Raw genomic sequence first — 21,281 nt, forward strand, 5'->3', positions numbered from 1 at the left:
ATTATTCAATTATTCTATTATATTTCTATAGACTTTTAGTTTGACTTTACATGAGTTATATCTGAATATTTATTGAAACTTGAAACTTTTACCCAATTATTGGAATATTTCTATGATACATTCACTAGTTATGAAGCATTTCTATGTAAATATGATAGCCAATGTGTGAAATGCATTTGAAAAAAAGGGGGGAAAAAAATCATCCCAATTAATTAAATAACAAAATAAATCCTGAAATATATTTCCATAGCTGTTTTGACCAAAAATAAAGATCGAAAACACAACATGCTGGTATCTTTGGAAACCCAGTAAAAAAAAAAAAAAAAAAGGAGCTCCAAACAAACATCCATGTGACCGTGAAAATGGTAAAAATGGTAAAAAGCCGTAGGTTGCCATGGAAATGACGACAGCTTGTTTACTTGACAGGCGGAATGGAGAGGGGAGGGTGTAGTGGGCGGGTGTTGTTTTGACTGACAGCCAATCATTGCTGGAGTGGGCTTTTCTCTGAGAGCTGATTCGTTAGCTTTATGTCACGTGGGTCGTTTGTGAGGCAAATGAGGAGAGTTGCCTCAGCTCTCCGTGGCTCTGTTGCCGCTCAGGGTTTAATGGTCCTCATGGGCCACCGTCCAAAAAAAATGGTGTAGGATATCAGCAGCTATCCCGAGGAAAAGCACTCACAGCGAGGGGCGACGCTACCAACTTTCCGTCCACGGTACGCTCACGTCCTCCTTGTTTTTTTTTTGCTATTACATGTCATGTCCGTTTTAGTAACTGCGTGGCTCATAACTTGAGTTTAATGAAGTGCTAAAGCTAATGTCTACTTCTCTCCACAAACAGCAACAAACGTGTTTTCTAGCTAGCGACGAGTTATCTTAGCAGCTAAAGCCTTTAGTTGGAGCCTCATGTAGTTATAATGTTTTACTCTGATAAATAATATAAATCTATATTCTGGTTTCAAACAGCTGACTAAAAGGGATTTGTTCTTGTTTTTAATTTGTTTTTTCCTTGTTTATTTGGTCACCAACTCGCCTTACTAACAACTTAAGTGTTATTTCGTTCTTTTTTAATTTTTTTTTTTTTTATAAAATCTAATGAATACTTCTAACTCAAACCACACAATCATGACATAAAACACTATTACTGTAAATGTTGTGGTCCCTTTAGACATCATGTTAATACAGGACTTTGTGCAGCACAAGTCAGTCTAATGTCCCTAATGTTTCCATAACAGGAAACCAGATTCAAACAAACAAACGCTAAAAACTTAAGGGAACCAGTAATATATGCAGTAGTATGGTGTTGATCTGTGTTTCAATCGTGCATTTATTGAGATACTTTGGTCCAAAGTTCATGACCTCTGGCTTCCTATTGTGTTAAGTCAAGGTCAACAAGGTGGTGTCCAAAATCTACTCATGCATTATTATTGGTGTCAATTCACATTAGTAGAACTCAAGCAGCCACAATAGTACATAATCTAACAGTATGAGTTTGTGTCAGGGGTCACCAACCTTTCTGAATCCGCAAAACTACTTCAAAGATACTGAAAGATCCAAGTTTATACACTTTTAAATACGCTTTTTTTTTTTTTAACTAAAATTTGACGGTTTCACATTAAGTAAAGGGAAAAATAATGGGTGATGATGACTAGTCGTAAATCAAGAAGGTAGGAAATACTTAAAGCAGCTGGAGATAAAAATTAACCTCATAGATCAATAAATAGAGGATCATTTGCTCGAGAGAAAGAAAAAAAAAAAGATGTAAAAGAATGAAATTGCTGCTTGAAAGTTTGTTTTGATCTCCACATTCTCCACTGTGATCAGTCAGTTTATTGACATTGTTGGAAAGGTTTCACGCAGTGGATTGTGGGACGTGTGGATTCCAACACACAAATGCATAGAAGGGTTTTTCATTCATTCTTACTGTGATTTCTTGCTCTTGTTTGTTCCCAATATTCCCTGTGATATCAGAATAAAAAAAACAACTTCTTTGCGTCCGTCTAGGGCTGCTCAATTATAGAAAAAAATATAAATGACATTGCAGATTATTCGAAGGATTGTCAACATAAAGTTATTTTGCTATTTTTGTACAAAACGATGTAAAATATACTCTTTAAATGTAAATAAAATCTTTCATCTGCAGGCTAGCTTTAGCTTTTAGATTTAGCAAATAGAACATCTGCATAATTGAATATATTTTATATTGTATAAATTGTTTTTCTCAATTGTTATTTTTGTAATCGTTGAGTGTAATTATCAAAATCGCAATCCAGTTTTGATTAATTGCACAGCCTTACGCCTGTGACTCCACTTCCCACAGGAACAAACTTTCCTGCTACATTTTCAATGTTTTACATCTTTTTCAAGCAAATAATCTTTCGACATGCAACATTTTATTTATCTTAATTTATTCAGTTGTTTCATTGTGAAACAACAATTTCTGAAATAGTTCAAATGAAATCATCACGTTACTATTTTATTAGCCACTAACTAAGAACTTTTAGTTAATATTAGTATGTGTAACATGTTTGTACAATTTAACAGTTATGTAGGATTTTACAATAACCCACTTTCTTTCTATTTTCCAAAAATATATCTAATCACAATCCAAACACCAAATCTGCAGCATCTTTCACAAATAATAATAATAAACACATTTGTCACAATGTTTCAGTGAAAATGAACATTTAAGGGTGGTTAATTTAATGCAAAACTTATCAAGTGCAGCAGTATTTAACTCTTCAAAGGCACTGAATATATCCATCATCTGTATTTATTTTTGTGAGTTTAAAGCCTAGCAATTAAATCAATTTTGAGTTCCTACAATATACGTGCAAGGAGTAAAAAGCCCTATTTGCAATTTTTTGCTACCAACCAACAGTACACACTAGGGATCTAACAATTCAACTCCCGATACGATTCGATTCACGATACTGGGTTCACGATACGATTCTCTCATGATTTATTTTACAAAATGGGACTGTAGACAAATGATGATTTATTTTTCATTGTCAAAAGAATCCCTTGATAAACTATTCAAAACAGTGCAATTTAACTAAAAATAAATCTTGAATGAAATAAATTAAGGAATAATACAAATGAAGAAGAAGCCTATTAATTCAAATTCTGGTTCTATAATAAACAATGCAAAACTGCAAAATAGTTATTTTTATTTTTAAAAGTGCAACTGAAAATGTATTTTGTGCCATTTTGTGTCATTTCACTGTATTTATGTCAGATTGGACCAGCAGAGGGCGCTGGTAATCCAGTGATCGGTTGCCATGCCGATATTCTGTGCAGTGAAGAAGAGATTCTATGCTAGCAGACAGAGCTATTAAAATAATGTGACTTTTACAGATATTCACGTAGTATTACAGATATTCTTTCGGTGCTAAAGGGGTAAGGAATCATTTATGAACATGTTTAAGAGTCCAAGGCGGCCAGAAGGACAGTAGTAGCAGATTCCGCCCGCGGTCTCAGCATTTCGACAAGAGAAGGATAAATGTATAAAAATGTTTAAAAGAAGTACTGCGATTAAATTTTCAGAAAATCGATATTAACCGTGATACCTATGAATTAATTTTTTAACTGCCTTACTATTAATCGTTACATCCCTAGTACACACAGTAAAAATAACTAAAAATGTATGAATAATGTCTAGTCAAGTCATCTTTTGCAACATAATCAAGTTATAACTCAAACATTACATCCAAATATTAGTTTTGGTTTTGTTTTGTTTATCAGATATTACTTTGTGTACGTGACACAAACTTTCTCATGGCAAAGATTACAAAAAATTAAGCTAATAAAATATTTACTAAACTAGTTGGCCAATTACCAGTACAGACTAGTTTACATGACATACCACATGTCCAAGGAAGGTCTTTTTAGTCTAAGGTTTTTGTCAGAATTAGTCATATTTGGCAAGTAAAAAGCAAGCATTTGTTTGCTAAATTAAAAACAGTGACATTAGCATGGTTTAACCCACCAAGCTGCCTCTAAATTACGTTTTTGATTGAAATATTCACATCATATCCACTTTCATGTAAACTTATGGGGATGACATGAATAAATGGGTATAAATACACACGTTTCTAATAGCTTTCTGTGCTGTTGGTCTTCTGGGTTTATCTGACTTATTTTTTATTTTGTTTTTTTGTCTTTAAACGTTCCCTGAGAGCATTGCTTGGAGACCCATCTGATAAAAGACAAGGGATTCAAGTGTGATGGTGATAATCTGCAAGCTTTGGCAGAACAATGTAACTGTGGTATTTATAGATCAGAGAAAGAATATGACATTCCTCTTCCACGACTGATGTCCCTTCTGTTTGACAGTGACTGGGCTACAGAGGTAGCGTCTGTTTTTAAAACGCACTTTCTTTTTTTAGCTCTTCACTTTAGTCCCAGTAGGTGAAGATGAATAGAAATAGATGTAGCAGGTTACTGAGGAGAGTGCAGTCCATGGCGCCTACGCTTTCCCGTTTCTGGATAAACCCACTTCCATTTTATTAGCTTTCCCTAATTTAACATACGAGATGTCCCAAAATCATGCCATAAATGCGTAATAAGGATTCATTTAGTAAAATCTTGTAAATTATTTAATTGAATTTATGATCTGACTGAGTCAGATGACTCAATTAGCAATTACTGCTACCAGAGCAATCTTACTTTGTGATCAGAGAGCATATCTTAAATAAAAGCTGTGTCCTGGTTGGAAAAGACCCATCCACAAGTACCTTTATTCATTTAAAGCTTACAGTTTGAATAATTGTCACGTTTCTGGTTGTTTTATTAAGACGTGAGGTGAGGTGGAGGAAATTTGCTGACTCATGTTTGAAAAATCTAATTCTTTTCTCTTTTGAAATTAGTTGGCCTGCAACTGTTGTTGTGAGTTTGTTGGAGCTGACTTAGTTATCAATAGACTTTTATCAATTTAAAAATGCAAATGTTTGTCTTTTAGATATTCAGTGGATGTCAACAATTTCCATGTGTCGACCCCCCCCCCCCCCTTTATATCATTGAAAGGTGAAAATTCAAGAAAATAAGTTATTGAAACTAAAGAAAACCGAGAAAAAATGTTCACAACATTATAACGATTAGTCCTTAGTTGACCCCCCTCCTCCCCTTTCCTGCACAGATCAGAAGATGTGTGCGTCCCCAGGTCTGCATTTGTTGGCATATTTGGCTAATCTATATGCTAATGAGAAGATGTAAATCAATGAGGTTCATGCATGGTTGGCCCAAATCAATAGCACGGGACAACGTGAAATTTCTCGAATCACTACTTTTCATGCATCCAGACGTTTTGTGTGTGTGGTGTGTGTTTACATGTGGTGCAGCAGATCATAAGTATGCTATTATTTGTTTCTCTACTATCACCCACTCTATTACACATGATTGAAAGGTACAGATATGACTTCAAAGCTTTCACATTTGACTTTTCTGTGTAACTGACAGTTTGCTACTTCCTGTTTTTATTTATTTATTTATTTATTATTTTTCTTTATAATAGAAGTGGTAAATGTCCTGCTGGGATTAGACTTTATTTCCAATTGGCCATAATTTGTCATTGGCTGCTGTAAAGCAAGGTTTTAATAAAGCTGTTTATCCCAATTTTGATAGTTTATTATATATATATATATATATATTTTTTTTTTTTTTTTTTGTTAATTTTATAATTTTAAAAATTGCTGAAAATGTTTTACATCAGGGGTGGTTGACCAGTCAATTTTCTCAATTCATTTCCATTCTGATTATTGAAGTCTCGATTTGATTAACGATTATCATTTATATTTTTGATTATTGCTGATTATTAATCTTTAATTTAACATCATTGTTTTTCTTTGTTTTAATATCATCTCACAGCACCTTCAATATTGTATTGTGTAAATGAAATATTCAAATTAGGAGGAATGTTCTGGTTTTTATAAAAAATTTGAAATAATTGATTGTTTTGGAAATTTAAGAATCGATTCGTAATCGTGACTAATTGATTTTCTTTTTTTTTTTTCACCACCCCAATTTTGCACATTCCACAAGTCATCAATTGATGAATTGATTGATTGATTGCTGTTTTACTCAATCGCAGGAGGATAGATTTTTGTTTTCCAATAGTAACCTAAATGCTGCTCAAATTATTGTTATAGATTAGCTTGAACTCTTAGGAGAAATTGTAAAACGTATTTCTACTTTTTTATATTATATATATTAGTGATTCATCAAAATTGCGGTCACCGAAAAATTTTTTTCCCAAAATGTCGCAAAAGTTAATTTTCGCTTTTCTCACCGAAACAAGCCGACCGAAATTTGACTTTCTTTAAGCAGCTCAGTTTGTTATAGGCCTGTACAATATTATTTATTGTATGGGTGGGATAGAGTTAAACATTTATTTTTTTAGTTTATATTTTGCATTGTTGGAATGTCAGTGCTAAATAGATATTTTCAAAATTTGAATCAATGTATTATTTGAAGCATTTTTTAATATTTGTATATATTTATATAATTGCAATATTTTAATTTTTTTGTCCCTTAGAGGAGTGGTTCTCATCCTTTTTTAGCTCAAGTACCCCCTTTCTTTTTATTTCTGAATCCTAGTACCCCCCTTTTGTCCAACTACAACATGTTGCTTAGACAACTATTTAAACATAAAAACAACTATACAGCATAATAATGGAATGAATGAGTGATAACACACACTTTAAAGATTCTTATTTTGTAAGTGGAATGAAACAGTATTTAGTGCAGTGGTTCCCAACCTTTTCCACTACGCTGCCGTGTGCTGGGCCCCGGGCAGCACAGAGCGGGACAAGAACAGACTGAACAAGCTGGTCAGGAGGGCCAGCTCCGTCCTGGGCTGCCCCCTGGACTCTGTGGAGGAGGTGAGGGACAGGAGGGTATTAGCCAAGCTCACCTCCATCATGAACAACACCTCCCACCCACTGCACGGGACTGTGGAGGAGCTGAGCAGCTCTTTCAGTGGCAGACTGAGACACCCTCAGTGCAAGAAGGAGCGCTACCACAAGGCCTTCATCTCCACTGCTGTTAGACTGTACAACAAGACCCTAAAGTAACATGTGCAATAACCCCCCTTTGCAAAAACTACGTGCAATAATCTCCGTATCAGCGCCACTTTATTCCCTGTACCAGCGTCACTTACTGACAACCTGCACTAGAACTCTAAACTTTGCACCCAGAAACTCTAGTTTGTATAGTCTGTTTTATTCCATTTGTATTTATTCTTATTTCCTAATTGTAATAACTACATCCCCTTTAGATGTTTGCTTTTACTTACTGTACATAAGATACCTCTTTTTACTATTTAACTTTCTGCACATTTCTTGTATATTCTGCACACCCTGAGTGATCTTATTTCAAATGTAACAAGTGAATTTCTCCATTGTGAGATCAATAAAGGATTATCTTATCTTATCTTATCTTATGGATCGTGACCCCATTTCGATATCAAGAATTTCTGCCGTCCCCATAAATATGTTTTTTCCAGAATTAGTTTTTGATCATGTTTCAGCTCAGATTGTTTTATTTATTTATTTTTTAACTGCATTTTAGTTGAACTATATTTTACAAAGTGAAAGTATATAAATACAGTTGTTTAAGATTGTTTTAACAAAAAATAAAATAAATATTAATTACAACATTTCAAAAATCTATTTTACATTTTCAGAAATTTCAGGAAATCCCATTTAAACTCCAGACGACTCTACGTGGGGTCCCGACCCCAAGGTTGAAAAAGACTGATTTAGTGGCACCTGAATAGATATATTTCTGTAGTTTTTATCCTTTCCAGTCATCTCATGCCAGGTGTGGGACTAAGACTGACACTTTATTTGTTAATTTTCCTCTCTCTCTCTCTCTAGTACTCCCTGTAGTGTCATCGTGTACACCTAGGGGTACATGTACCCCCATTTGAGAAACACTGCCTTAGAGAAGAAAAAGCCAAAAGTGTCATTTTTCATCAGCAAATTTAACCCATAATTACCTTCCTGGTCAGACTTTATTGAGATTGTAAATCGCCATTTTGAGAAAAAAAAAAATTGCGATAACTTTTGGTCCATATCGTCCAACCCTAGTCGGATCCTTTCAAAGATTTAAGATTTGTTATCATGTGCAAAGTAAGGAAAGATGTTTCCCTGTACAATGAATTTCTTATTTTGCTGTCCACACTGGATGCCACAAAGACTAAAAACAAACAAATTTGAAGCAAAAAACAAAACAAAACAAAGAAAATAAAATAAAAGTATAATAATAATTATAATAATTTAAAAAGTAATAAAGATATAGACCCTTGACCCTATATAGACCCTTGTGCGTAACCTCAAAAAACTCTGCATGTAGGCGGCATCATAGGGGGAGGGGGAGAGAATAGATGGTTAAGTCATTACCATGGTCTTCATTAGAGAGGATCCCGCTAACCAATCAGCACGCTCCTCTACACAGGGTTCCCATAGGCACCTCGTTGGCTGTCGCTAGGATACCACATAATCAGGAGGCAGGCCATGGCCTGGTTGGTGGAACGGGGTGTTGATGCTGCGTATTGGGGGTAGTTGAGGGGGGTTGGGTGGGTGGGCGGGTGAGTGGGAGGGGGGGTTCTTCGGATGCATAACAGGAACACCCTCGCACACGCTCAGTCACTCACTCAGCCACTCAGTGAGGCAGACAAAGAGGAGCAGCATCCTGCAGGAGGACAGCACACTCCCGAGGGATGGGGCATCACACCCCAGCATCACGTCGGGGGTGTTGGAGGAGGTAGGAGCACCCCCCAGGATTAGGGGGCTTTGTCTCAGCAGCAGAGCACCTCTCTATACATTTAATTTTTGTAGTTATTTCCTGTAGTGTTGTTACTGTGCTCATACTAGTGATGGGCCGTAGAATCGTCTTGTTTCCTGTGTGTGTCTGCCTGGCACTTAAACATCTCCCATCATCCCACTGCCTATGAATGCATGTGGTCTTTAATTTGCTGCCAGCTTGATTGAACCAATGTGTTCTGTGATGTCGTAAAAAAAAAAAAAAAGGCAAAGCACTCAAAATGTGCTGTTGGTTCTGCCTAAAGAGTGACTCGTTACTAAGTTAGGACTACGCTTGTTTTTTCCTTGAACCAACTCATGGCCTTGTTGTTGTTGTAGATGTTGGTTTGGTTTTTTGTATGGAGTCAGTGGGGGGTTTTCTACATCAGACCCTTTTACTGATGGATGGGTGAGTCCTCTCAGAGGCTGCAGGCATCATTACCAAAGGGGATTCCCTCTTCGCTCCACTATAAGGAGGTAATGGGTAGCAGACCCTGGGATGTAGGCTAATGAACACACACACACACACACACACACACACACACACACACACACACACACACACACACACACACACACACACACACACACACACACACACACGCATGCATGCACACACAGGCAGACAGGCATGTATGCTGGTGGTGGGTCTTTTGTTTACAACCAGAAACCAACTTGCCCAGATGGAATTTCAGCTTTTACTAGACCACAAACATGTAGATCTCTATTATGGTCCAATGTGGAAATTATATTCAACCATGCTCTGCTTCTTTTTCTTTTTTTTTAATGTCATCATTGATGAAAAATTATTCTCTTTGACTTTTGTGCCTATTAGGGATGGGCGATATAGACCAAAACTCATATCTTCTCAAAATGGCAATATACAATATAAATATTAATATTTTTTAACTCAAAGTCTGACCAGAAAGACAAGTCTGATGAAAAATTCCACACAGGCACATTTATTAACACATCGCTGCACAATATGTGACACTTTTGGCTTCTTCTCCTATAAGGGACAGCACGTGTGAGTGAGTTGTAGTGTGGCTTGTTTCAGGGAAGGTTTGGGTCAGGATGCACTCCGTGATCAACAACCACTCCTAAAACAAGTATTTTATTACACAATAACCTCTAAAAATATATACATATTTCAGAAATATGGATACAGTGTAAAGGGCACTGTTTAACTGTACTCTATGAATAATATTACATTTTTGTATAATGTGTGATTGCATAAATAAAAACAAGTTAGAAAAGTATGGATTTACCTCGATATAGGCGACATTGTCATTATCAAAATTTGATGTATCTTGAATCACGATATATGGCCCTGCTCTAGTGCCTATTCTTCATAGCTGATCCCACTTTAGCTGTTAATAGAATTAAAACTTGCTGTACAATATAAATTTGTTTTTACTGATATCTCATTTTAAGTATACACAGTTCTACTCAAAATCTTAATCTCAGTGGCAGCTCTTCCTCTGTTTCTTTATTCAGATTTGTAGCATTAATTGAAGGCTGATTTAAATTTGCATATTGTGGCACGTCTTGTTTGTATTCCTGGCGGTGGAGCTTTGCTTTGAACCTTAATCCGTTCAAAGAATAACAAGGAGGAGGAGGAGGAGGAGGAGGAAATGTCTTCAGAATTGTGCCATGGAGGCTGCATTTCTTCCTGTTTAATGACTTCCATCACACCCCCCTTACCACAAACACACTGCACCAGACACTCAACCCTTGCCCCCAACATGTTTTTTTGTCTTAGCAGGGTTTTTAACTTGTTGTGAACACCTTTTAACCTTGAGGCCTGCGTTTGGCCCTTCCTATTCATGTTGACTCTCTTACATTGTTGGCCCCACTGTGAGAATCAATCTGCTCAGTCCACTTTGTTCTTGACAGTTGTCAACCTAATTAGCTCAGATTAGACGCATTGTGATGGTCTACTCTGAGCTTTGTTCTTAACCCTTAAACAACCTCTTCTCTGCTCACATCAAGTAATGATGTGTTTTTTTTATGTCCTTTTGACATTCATCATCTGCTGTGGTGTGGCCCCTACATCACTTCTGCCTGGAGAGCTTTTCAGCATTTCCCTCTTTGTCAATGTGGGCTAATTGGTCTCCATTAGCAAAGCCTAAATCATTTACTTTTAGGGCTGATTTTTATTTAAATCTGAATATATATCTTGTCATGAAATATTTAGACGATTCAGATGAAATGATTCATAGGTAGGGGTGTCCCGATCCGAGATTGTTATCGGATATTGGTCCGATATCAGCCAGAAAACAAATATCGGATTTTATCGGACTGCATCTAAAATCTCCGATATATATTATATTATATTTATTCAATTGTAGAATACTGGAGATATCATGTTGAAGGTTAAAATTAGTTAATAATAAATGGGTCAGTTTTTCTCATATCTACTGTTGTTGACTATTGGTTCGGGTTAACGTTAGCGTTAACCCTAACCTTAACATATTGAGATCGTAATTCATTATATAACAACTTCCTTACTTACTGCTAATAAGTAATAATTCTGAGGTTATTGAGGGAAAACTCTTAGTTAATGGCTTACTGGTTGTATAATAAGGCCATGCAAGATAAGGCATTAATAAATACTTAACAATGACTAATTAAGAGTGAATATGATGCTAATTTCCATGCTAATAAACAACTAATTAATGGTTAATAGGTGTTCCCTAAACTAAAGTGTTACCAAAATGAGTAATAAAAGTATGTATGATTCGTGCTGATATCGGAATGGGCTGATAATGGTATCGACCAAAACTCAAGGGTGCAATATTGGTATCGTATTGGAAGTGAAAAAGTTGTATTGGGACATCCCTAATCTTAGGGCTGATGATTTGCTGTTCTAAAATTTCCCAAATTCTGTTTCAGGGTAAACCCATTTCCTCATCAGTTTCCTCTCTATTTCATTGTCTTTCCCTATTTAAATAAATTTACAAGCTATTAAACTTCCCGAAATGGTGCTAAATAGGATTAGGGCTGGGGGATATATTGAGATTCAAGATATATTGAGTTTTCTATCTTGGCGATATAAATAATTTCAAAATTGCCTATGTCGATATATTTTTATTTTTTATTTTATTATCCCCTGCCACAAAGTGTGGAAGGGGGATATAGGTTTGAGCTCCGTGAGTTTGTGCGTCTGTCTGTCCAAGTTAAAGGGGACAGCTTTTCTCTGTTTCTCTGTTTTAGATAGGATAACAAAATTTGGTGTGTGGCTTCAGGGTATCAATACCTTGATGGAGTCCAAAATGAGAAGCACGCAATAATTTTTTCTGGAGTTTTTGCCCTTGTTCCGTTGTTTTTTGGCGGGGGATGTTGATGACTGTTTTTTTGTTTTTTAGAATATTAGAATACTCATTTTAGGAGTCGCTGCTTTTGCTACTTCTCAGAACAGCACGAAAAGCTCAGTTAGATGGATTACTGCGTACGTCCCAACTTAGACCTTCCCCTCAACAAGCCACACAACAAAACTCAGTCACTCATGCTGTCCCTTAGAGGAGAAAAAGCCAAAAGTGGCACATATTGTGCAGCTGTTTGTTAATAAATGTGTCTGTGTGGCATTTAGCATCAGCAAGTTTAACACAGGATTGTCTTTCTGCTAAGACTTTGCTTGAATTAAAAATATTGTGATTTATATCGTATATCTACATTTTAAGAAAAAAATAACGAAATATGATCAACTTCTCTTATTAATTATATATTTATTTGCTTCAGATGACTTATGGAAATCACTCAATACTCCCACACTCTCACAAGAATGCTCGTTCGCTACACTTACCTAGATACTCGGCCACCTGTTTTATGGTAAAAATAACACAGAAATGCATGATATTGTTCAAAAACATGCAGGAGAGAGTTTAGTTTGTGCCATATAGCTATTTTCTTTTAATTTTACACAAAGTACCACTCATTCGTCATTACGTAGTGCGAGAATTTGAATGAAATTATTAACCAAAAATATGACAATATATTTGTTTGTTCGCTATACTCTTTGGATATTCGGTCACCTAGCATTGTGTGGGAAAAATACTGTGTAATTGCGTGATATTGTCCCAAAACATTCATGTGAGGTTACTTTTATGGTTCTGTTTCAGAACGTGAACTTGACACTTTTTGTTTATTTTCTGCTGTCACAGAAAATCTGAATCTGTTCATATGCTTTTATTGTTAATTCTAACTTTGAAGTTCATCCGCAAGTTATTTGTTTCTCAAAGTGATTCATCCATTTTTGTTTCCAGTCATCCACTAACTAATCCCGTTTGCTTTGGTCAAGGTTGCATGGAGCTAAATACTCAGATTTGGGGAGCAAGGCGTTGTATTGTTGTGCTCTGCAAAACTGGTTTTTTGATGCATTTTTAGTACCTAGTAAAAAAACAAGCAAACAAAAAAAAAAACCCTTTGCCGTACTGTCTGTTGCAAACCTCAACTATAGCGTGACACAAGTTTTTCAATGGATTCCTGTGAAATTTGGTCCTCAAAAGCAATAACCTCCTGCTCGCTAAAGTACTTGAATTTGAATAATCCAACATTCTTTAATTCCCGCCAAAGGTTCTCACTGTTCAAAGGCCAGTTATAATGAACACCTGCAAAAATGTGACCAACAAGATCTAGGAATATTTTCTGGCTTTGTGTGTCTTTTTTGAACCTCTTTTCTCCTTTCTTATTTGTGGTTTAGAATCAAATGAACCATCAACAAACCTCAAGCCAAGGTTTATGTCAAGCGCATTTATTATCTTTAAGTTAGCCATTGATTTGTAATATTAGATGTGCATAAGAAATGTTTCATTGTCAAGATATTTGTATATCATGTTATATTTCCTACATTTCATTAATTTTGTTTACAGAACTTTGTCCTGATGCGACATCTAGTTCTAACTTTGGCTTCCTCTTGTTAAGCTAATAAGAGCGTCATTGTAATAACATTTAAACTTTAACTAAAGAGAAAAAAATAAAAAATAGAATAAAGACTAAATAAAGCAGCGTCAAGACAAGCAACGAAGCAACAAAAACTGAATGAAAAGCAACCATTGTTTATTTGTTCATTAAGAAGTAGGTTTCCGATATAAATTTTGAGTCCATCCAACTAAGCTTTATTTACAGTAACATATGCAATCACTGGCATACGCCCATGGTTTTAAAATGTAGAAAGACACTATTACACCAAAACAATTAATACGGTAGAATTGCTAGATATGTTTTATTGTATTGTTTTTATTAGCGGTCCGATATGGGATTTTCAAAGGCCGATGCAGATACCGACTTTTTTTTTCAATTCAGCCGATGGCCGATATAATATACAATTGAAACACATAAATGTAAATATTAGAAATTAAATTAAATACACCAATAGAACTCTTTAACATTTATTGAACTTTAAATATACTCGTACACAACCAAGTAAAACAAATATCCTTATCCTATTAAGGATATAATAGGATAAGGATATTTGATCAGGCACTATTATATTATATCCTCATCCAATTATATCAGCTTTTTATTTGTAAGCGTATTGGCTTCTACCTCTCTCATGCACATGTTATTATTATTTACTTTTTTTTGTTTATTCATACATCCAAATTGATGTTTTTGGTTTTTTTTCCTTTATTGTCTACTCTAAAGTGCTAAATAAAAATTAATTAATTTTAAAAAATTAAAAATCAGCCGATGGCCGATATTGATGAAAGTCCATATATCGGCTGACCTCTAGTTTTTACTCCAGTTTACACACTATGTTTAAATTCTTTCCTTGTCTCCCTAATTTAGCCTTTAGTCTGAGTTTTCTTCACATGTTTCCTTTTTTCTTTCCTAAGGCACCGGAGAGCCATTCAGAAGAGCCGGGGGTCAAAGGTGAGAAGAGCAGAGGGCACCATGGAGAGTGAGCCGGGGGCCCCTGCTGCATCCACTTCCACCAGCACTGGGACCACCACCACCACCACTTCCAACGCCTCCAGCACTACTACTACTACTTCTTCCACCACCACCAGCAGCAGCAGCAGTGGCTCCTCCAGCACCCAGGCTGCCTGCAGTATTAATACCTCCACCTCCACAGCGACTTCTACCCCCCCTGCCAGCAGTAGCACTACGACAAGCAGCAGCAGCACTAATAACACAAGTGGCAGTATTAGCACTAGCAGTATTAGCATTAGTGCAGCAGGAAGACACACCATGCCTCAAATCTCTATTTACAGCGGAATTCCTGATCGACAGACGGTACAGGTGAGTGTTTTCATTATGTACCCCTTGAGTTTATTAATAGCCCTCTAAAGCAGGGGTTCTCAACCTTGGGGTCAGGATCCCATTTGGGATCGTGATACACTGGGAGGGGGGTCGCCAGATGCCTTCAAGAAATATTTTTTGAACAATTTGAACCATTTTTGCTTATTTTTACTGTACCTTTTTTCTTCAACTTCACCAAACTTGCCATATTTTAACCTATTTTCATCACTTTTTCTTACCATATTTTTGCTCCTTTTAATGCATTTTCATCAATTTGTTTCCACTTTCAAGACATTTTCAGCACTTATAAACCCTTTTTACCACTTTTCCCCCTTAATGTTGAATATGTTGACCCATTATTGTCACTTTTAACTTCTTTTCCCCCATATTTCATGCTTATTTTTGCCAATTTAACCACATTCACAATTTGTCATGCCCTTTATTGTCAGTTTTAACTAGTTGTTCCTTATTTTTAAATTACATTACCCCAGGATTTTAAATATTTAATTTACAAAACTTTATGTATTCATCTATTATGATATAATGTGTATCATGTGTGTATAATAGAATTATATAACTTTACAAAACTGACTTACAAAAATTATTTTAAATCCATGAAACTCACGGCCACGGACACGTTGTTGGGTAGTACATATGTGACTCAGGACATTGGTGGACTTGGTATGTTTATTTAAAACCTTTATGTTTGTCTCATAATGTCGTTTGACATCCGTGTTTTTAATAAGTGCCACAGTTTCTGACCAGATGAGATGGTCTGGTTTAGTGCTACAATATAATTAGAAATGAGTCTGTTTTTTCTGGATTAAGTGCTCTGAAGAGAGAACCATTACAAAATGTTATCATTTTGAAGTTGTTAATGCTTCATTATAGGCTTTTTTTTTCAAAAGTATTAAAGACATAATTATAAACAAATTCTAAAGATAAAAAAAGCAGTTATAAACAGAGTAGACATGCGCAATTTTGTTTTTCTAAACTAAATTCACAAAGGAAAAGAGCTTAGTTTCTCGTGAAACTAAGATGGGTTCACTCAGTGGTCCCTGAACTTTTTCTGCTGCACCCCCCCTTTTGATGAATGAAAAACTCCCATCGTGACTAAATGTAAATAAAAATTTTTTTAAAATGGGCAAAAACAGTTACCTTTTTTTGTAAAGGTCAAATTTGTGAGATTTCTTCTTCAAATCTCATGAAATTAACGTGAACATTTGCAATCACATATTGTAGAACAGTTAAAAAGCCTTTTATTAGTAAAGTGCAAATAAAAAACATTTTTTATTTTTCGTGTTCAAGGTTCATCAAGGCCATTCTGCTTATTGTCCTACTTTGTTTCTGTTAAATTCAGTGTTTGTTTTTCTATCCTGTTTTAAGTTTGCTTGCATTTAAAGCATTCTAAAAATGAGACTGTTTTTAAAGTGTTCTTGTGTAGTTGAAAGCAATGGAGAAAAGTATTGAACACTTTTAAAAAGCAGTCGTTTCACAGTGTCCATCTGAGCTGAAAAAAAAAGCATGTGCTCTGTGTTCTACTGCCTTTGACCCTCTGACCCCAGGAAAGACTTCAACATTGACTTAGTGTCAGTCTGAATGAGCTTTCCTAATCTCTTACTGGTGCTTTGACAGCGAGGTTATTGTGCTTCCAAACACTATTGTTGCAAAGCAGGCCTCTGAGAATACAACAGGCCTTCTTGTCATTTATGGTCCGTGAGCGCTAAACCACTGCATGTGTGCGGCCCACGCGAATTTTACCCGCGTTCCAAGATGTGTGAATTTAGTGACACCATTATCTAGGGGTGACTGGTTCGTTTTAGTGGTTCTATGATTAGGCTACAGAACTGGTGGGATTTTCTGTCACTATGTTTATAATGATATATTTTTCTTGAGTTGCTGGTAATATTTAGTGTGATTATCATTTCTAATGAAAATACATTATAAAATATATATATTTAATGCTTTCATATGTTAATTTTTTTCTCTCTCTCTTAAGTATCCCCTGTAGTGCCATCGCGTACCCCCATTTGGTCAACACAACAGTCAGGTTTAATCCTAGTTCTGTATCTTTACCCATTACTTTACTCGTTGTTTTTCCCTGTCTTTCTTTCCTTTTGGCAGGTTTTCCAGCAGGCGCTACACAGACAGCCCAACACAGCGGCCCAGTACCTGCAGCAGATGTACGCGGCGCAGCAGCAGCACCTGATGTTGCAAACTGCAGCTCTCCAGCAGCAGCACAGCCTTAGCACGGCTCAGCTCCAGAGCTTGGCTGCTGTACAGCAGGTCAGCGAAGTGCTCAGCTCACTAAATGTCCTTTGTTTTGAAAAGTTTTTCTGTCAGTTTTCACTTGCTCCAAGATGTGCTTGTTCTTCATGTTCTTTACTCTCACACTCCTCTCTGATGCTCCTCTGTGTCGAGAAAGGCCAGCATTGCAGCAGGCAGGCAAAGCTCTCCTCAGAACGGCCCTTCATCTCCATCCACAGGATCTACTCAGACAACTGTATGTGCATTTTTGAGTTGTGATCATAGTTTGGCTGTGGTTGATTTTTATCCAGTTAGATAATTATGGTTCTAGCAGGATTTTAACACGAGAAGCGTTGCAGCTCCACCCAATGAGCTCTCCCTGTTTGTAGCTTTTCAACATTGGGATTGACTGTATTTTGAGCCACAACGGCGTATCAAGGCCACATTAAATAAAAAGAAATGTGAAGTCTACAAGATTAATTGTAATATTTCAAGAATAAAGTTTTAATATTTTGAGAATAGTATCTTAAAAAACTGATATTGGTATAGCGCTTAGAATTCCCTGTTGAAGTGAACGCAACTAACAACACCGATAGCCATTAAATCGACCACTTTTTTCAGCCACTTCCTCCTCCACAAAAGAGGTTATTTGCTCCAAATCAGTCGTGTTCTTTTGTCGGAACAAACGCAAACATCAGCAAAGTGGCTTTAGTCCTTAAACTGATAAGTGTGGTGAAAAGGCTCCGTATTTCACAATGTATAAAACATAAAGAGTGAAGTATCTCACGAAATGTTCCACATTCTCCATACAGCAGGAGTGACCGCAACACACACAATTCCCTGTTTGTATTTACATTTTATTTTCATAGAATTACAACTTTATTCTAGAAATCCGACTACTTTAATCTTAAAATATTACAACTTTATTCTCATAAAATTATAAAATAATGATTTTATTAACATACGACTTCATACTCATAAAATTACAACTTTAATCTTGAAATGTTATGACTAATTTCATGAAATTACGATTTTATAAAAATACGACTTCATTCTCATAAAATTATCGACTTTATTCTTGAAATATTGCGATTTTAATCTTGTGGTGCGCCGATTTTTTTAAAATATTTTTTTAAAATGGCCCTAATACACCGTCGTATTGAGCTGTGAAAAAAGTTAATTATGTTACAATCTTTAATATTGTAAACTGAGTTTTTGCATGCTACGTCACATTGTGATCAAACTTGTCTTTTCCAATGGAGACCTGGGAGATTACCAACAATGAAATCACATCAAGATAAAAGTTTTGTATAAATATGAGTGGAAACACAAGCAGATTTAAACAAATCCTCCTGTTCTTCTCCACCAACAGATCAACCTGACCACCTCCCCAGCGGCGGCTCAGCTGATTAGCAGAGCCCAGAGTATTAGTTCCACTCCCACCAGTATTTCCCAGCAGGCTGTTCTGCTAGGAAGCCCATCCAGTCCCACGCTCACAGCCACCCAGGCACAGATGTACCTGCATGCACAGATGGTGAGAAATACCTATATTTACATCAGCATGTATGTGTAAATATAAACCTCATTGTATGATAAACAAACTCATGGCTATTATGGATCAAACCCAAATGTTGGTTTGCCAACAGTTTGTTGGATTTAGTATTTTGTGTGCATGGTTGGACAAAAAGGGTCCTTTGTTTTCTGATCAGTATAAGTTGTTTGGCTTGTGTGTGTACATAATGTACAAAAAAATATATATATATTTTTAAAGCAACTCCTACTAAAGAAACTTTCCATCAACCTGGAACTTAACATTGAGACAGTTTCAAACGATATTCATCAGCTTCATCAGTCGGTCTATTTATTTCTAGTGCTGTCCAGAGATTTAAAAAAAAGGTGCAATTAATTAATTATGCTCTGTAATTAATTAATCTATTTGCAAAAGTGCAATCATAATTCTCTTTTATTCATATTGCACATTATGTTAGCACTCAGCGATAAAAAAAAATAAACACAAATTTGTTGTTTAAGCTTATTTATTGTTTTCATTGATTCAGTCATATACCAAAATCAATTTATATTGGAAAAACATTGCTTCTCGTGTCAAATATTATGTGATTAATTTTGATTAATCAAGATTAATTAAAGACAAAGTCTCTAATTAGTTACATAAGTTTTTTTGATCGAGTCCCACCACTAGATTTTATACAATATCAGAGAGATCATATAAACCATAAAACTGAACTTACACCTTTCATGTTCTGATGGAAACATTGTTGCAAACTTTAATTTTCCATGTTTATCCATGAAAAACATAAGCTAGATAAACAATGGGTTTGCATTGTTTTGTATTTGTTTTTGTGTTTCCTTCTCCAGGCCCAGCAGAGTAACCTGGTGCAGGTGGCTCGTAGCCTGGGTCGAGCCGTCCCTCTTTCCCCACAACTCATTTTCACCCCCGCTGCCACAGTGACTGCTGTTCAGTCTGAGAGCTCCTCACAGACGTCCTCACAGGTAGGATCATCAAAACATCTTCATTACAGTTTAAATCAGGGTTTTGGGATTAAAACAGGGTTGCCTGAAATGTCATGTAATTAATAAAAAATTATAAATATATATATATATATATATATATATATATATATATATATATATATATATATTTTAAAAATACGTAAAAACAGATTAAAGTTCTATTATTAAAATGTTTTTTATTTATTATTATTTTTGGAATACACATCACACACAATTTATACTTAAACTTGCTCAAATTTAAATCTAGTTCAAATAAAATGCATTAGAAAAATATCTGAATGGCAAATTAGCCTGGGCTAAGGTTGGGGATCATCCACGTTCAATTACAGCTCAATTACAATGACAGTGACCAGTGTTTTTCCAATTACAATTAAATTACAATTATTTTCTATCCTCAAAAAGTCTATTACATGTACGTTCTCACTTACTAAAGTTCAATTACAGTTCATCACAATTACTGAGCCTGAAATAAATAACCTAATGAAAATTAACATTCCTCTTGTGTTAGCTTCCTGTTAGCATCTCTTATGATAACAGGTTCTAAATCAGTTGTAAAATACACTAAAAACAAATATCTATCATCTTATTTCTTTCCTATATATTGGTTTTCTTGTTAGGCTTCCTAATCAATAAAAATATAGGTATTAAATAGTTTTGGTGTGGGCGTCTGAGCCATATTTCTATCAGTATACCCCTAGATTTACATTTTTTGATAATATTTTAATAATTAACTATATATATGTAAACCATAGAAATGTAACATGGTTCCCCAGATATGCGTTTAATTTAATTGTAAATGACAGTTTTTATAGAATTTTCATGACAATTACAATTACAAAGTCAATTATCTGAACTCAATTACAATTCAAGACAGATTAATTACAATTATAGTTGCAATAATTGTAATTAATGATCAATTACACAATTAGAATTCAAATTGACCCCAACCCTGAGCTCTGGTTTAAAAGTCTCTTATTTAGTTTAATTGTAATGCACATAATTAAGAAGATAAATGCTAAATGTTGTAAATGTGTGTAAACTCATTTAAAGTGCAATGAAGTGAATGTAGGGCAGATGAAAAGCACGTGTACTGAACAGTTTTGTTTCTCTTCACCTCGATCAGAATCAGGTCCAGAACCTGGCCATCCGTGGACAGCAGGGGGCAACCACGTCCCCCTCTCAGACCCAGACCCTGCAGGCTCTCAGTCTGAAGCAGAGCCCTGTGCCCATCCAGCCCGCCTCGCTGGTCAAGAACGCCAACCACGGACCCCAGGTCACCACGGGGATTAAAGCTGGCCCCGTGGACGGCTCCACTGACGGAGGGAAGAAGGGCGAGAGCGGGGCCATAAACATGAGTCGTAATGTCACAGCTGTCAGTGCTCAACCTCTGCTGGCTCCAGGTAAGAGAACAACTCACATTTAGGTTCAAGAATTCAACATGGAATTATAAAGTGTCAGATGG

The 21,281-nt window shown here is 35.8% G+C and overlaps 1 protein-coding gene across 1 annotated transcript in view; it reads left to right on the forward strand.

The window, feature by feature from the left end:
* The first annotated feature begins 555 nt into the window (after positions 1 to 555).
* Positions 556 to 21,281, forward strand: part of phc2b (polyhomeotic homolog 2b (Drosophila)) — a 46,259-nt gene continuing 25,533 nt past the window's right edge. The window contains exons 1-7 of the mRNA XM_028446633.1: positions 556 to 712; positions 14,635 to 15,040; positions 17,165 to 17,326; positions 17,466 to 17,543; positions 18,660 to 18,821; positions 19,664 to 19,798; positions 20,943 to 21,219. Coding sequence (XP_028302434.1) covers positions 14,693 to 15,040; positions 17,165 to 17,326; positions 17,466 to 17,543; positions 18,660 to 18,821; positions 19,664 to 19,798; positions 20,943 to 21,219 — 1,162 coding nt within the window. The 5' untranslated portion in view covers positions 556 to 712; positions 14,635 to 14,692. The remainder of the gene's footprint in view (positions 713 to 14,634; positions 15,041 to 17,164; positions 17,327 to 17,465; positions 17,544 to 18,659; positions 18,822 to 19,663; positions 19,799 to 20,942; positions 21,220 to 21,281) is intronic.

Source organism: Gouania willdenowi, chromosome 5 (assembly GCF_900634775.1).
Source record: "Gouania willdenowi chromosome 5, fGouWil2.1, whole genome shotgun sequence".
NCBI classification, from domain to species: domain Eukaryota; kingdom Metazoa; phylum Chordata; class Actinopteri; order Blenniiformes; family Gobiesocidae; genus Gouania; species Gouania willdenowi.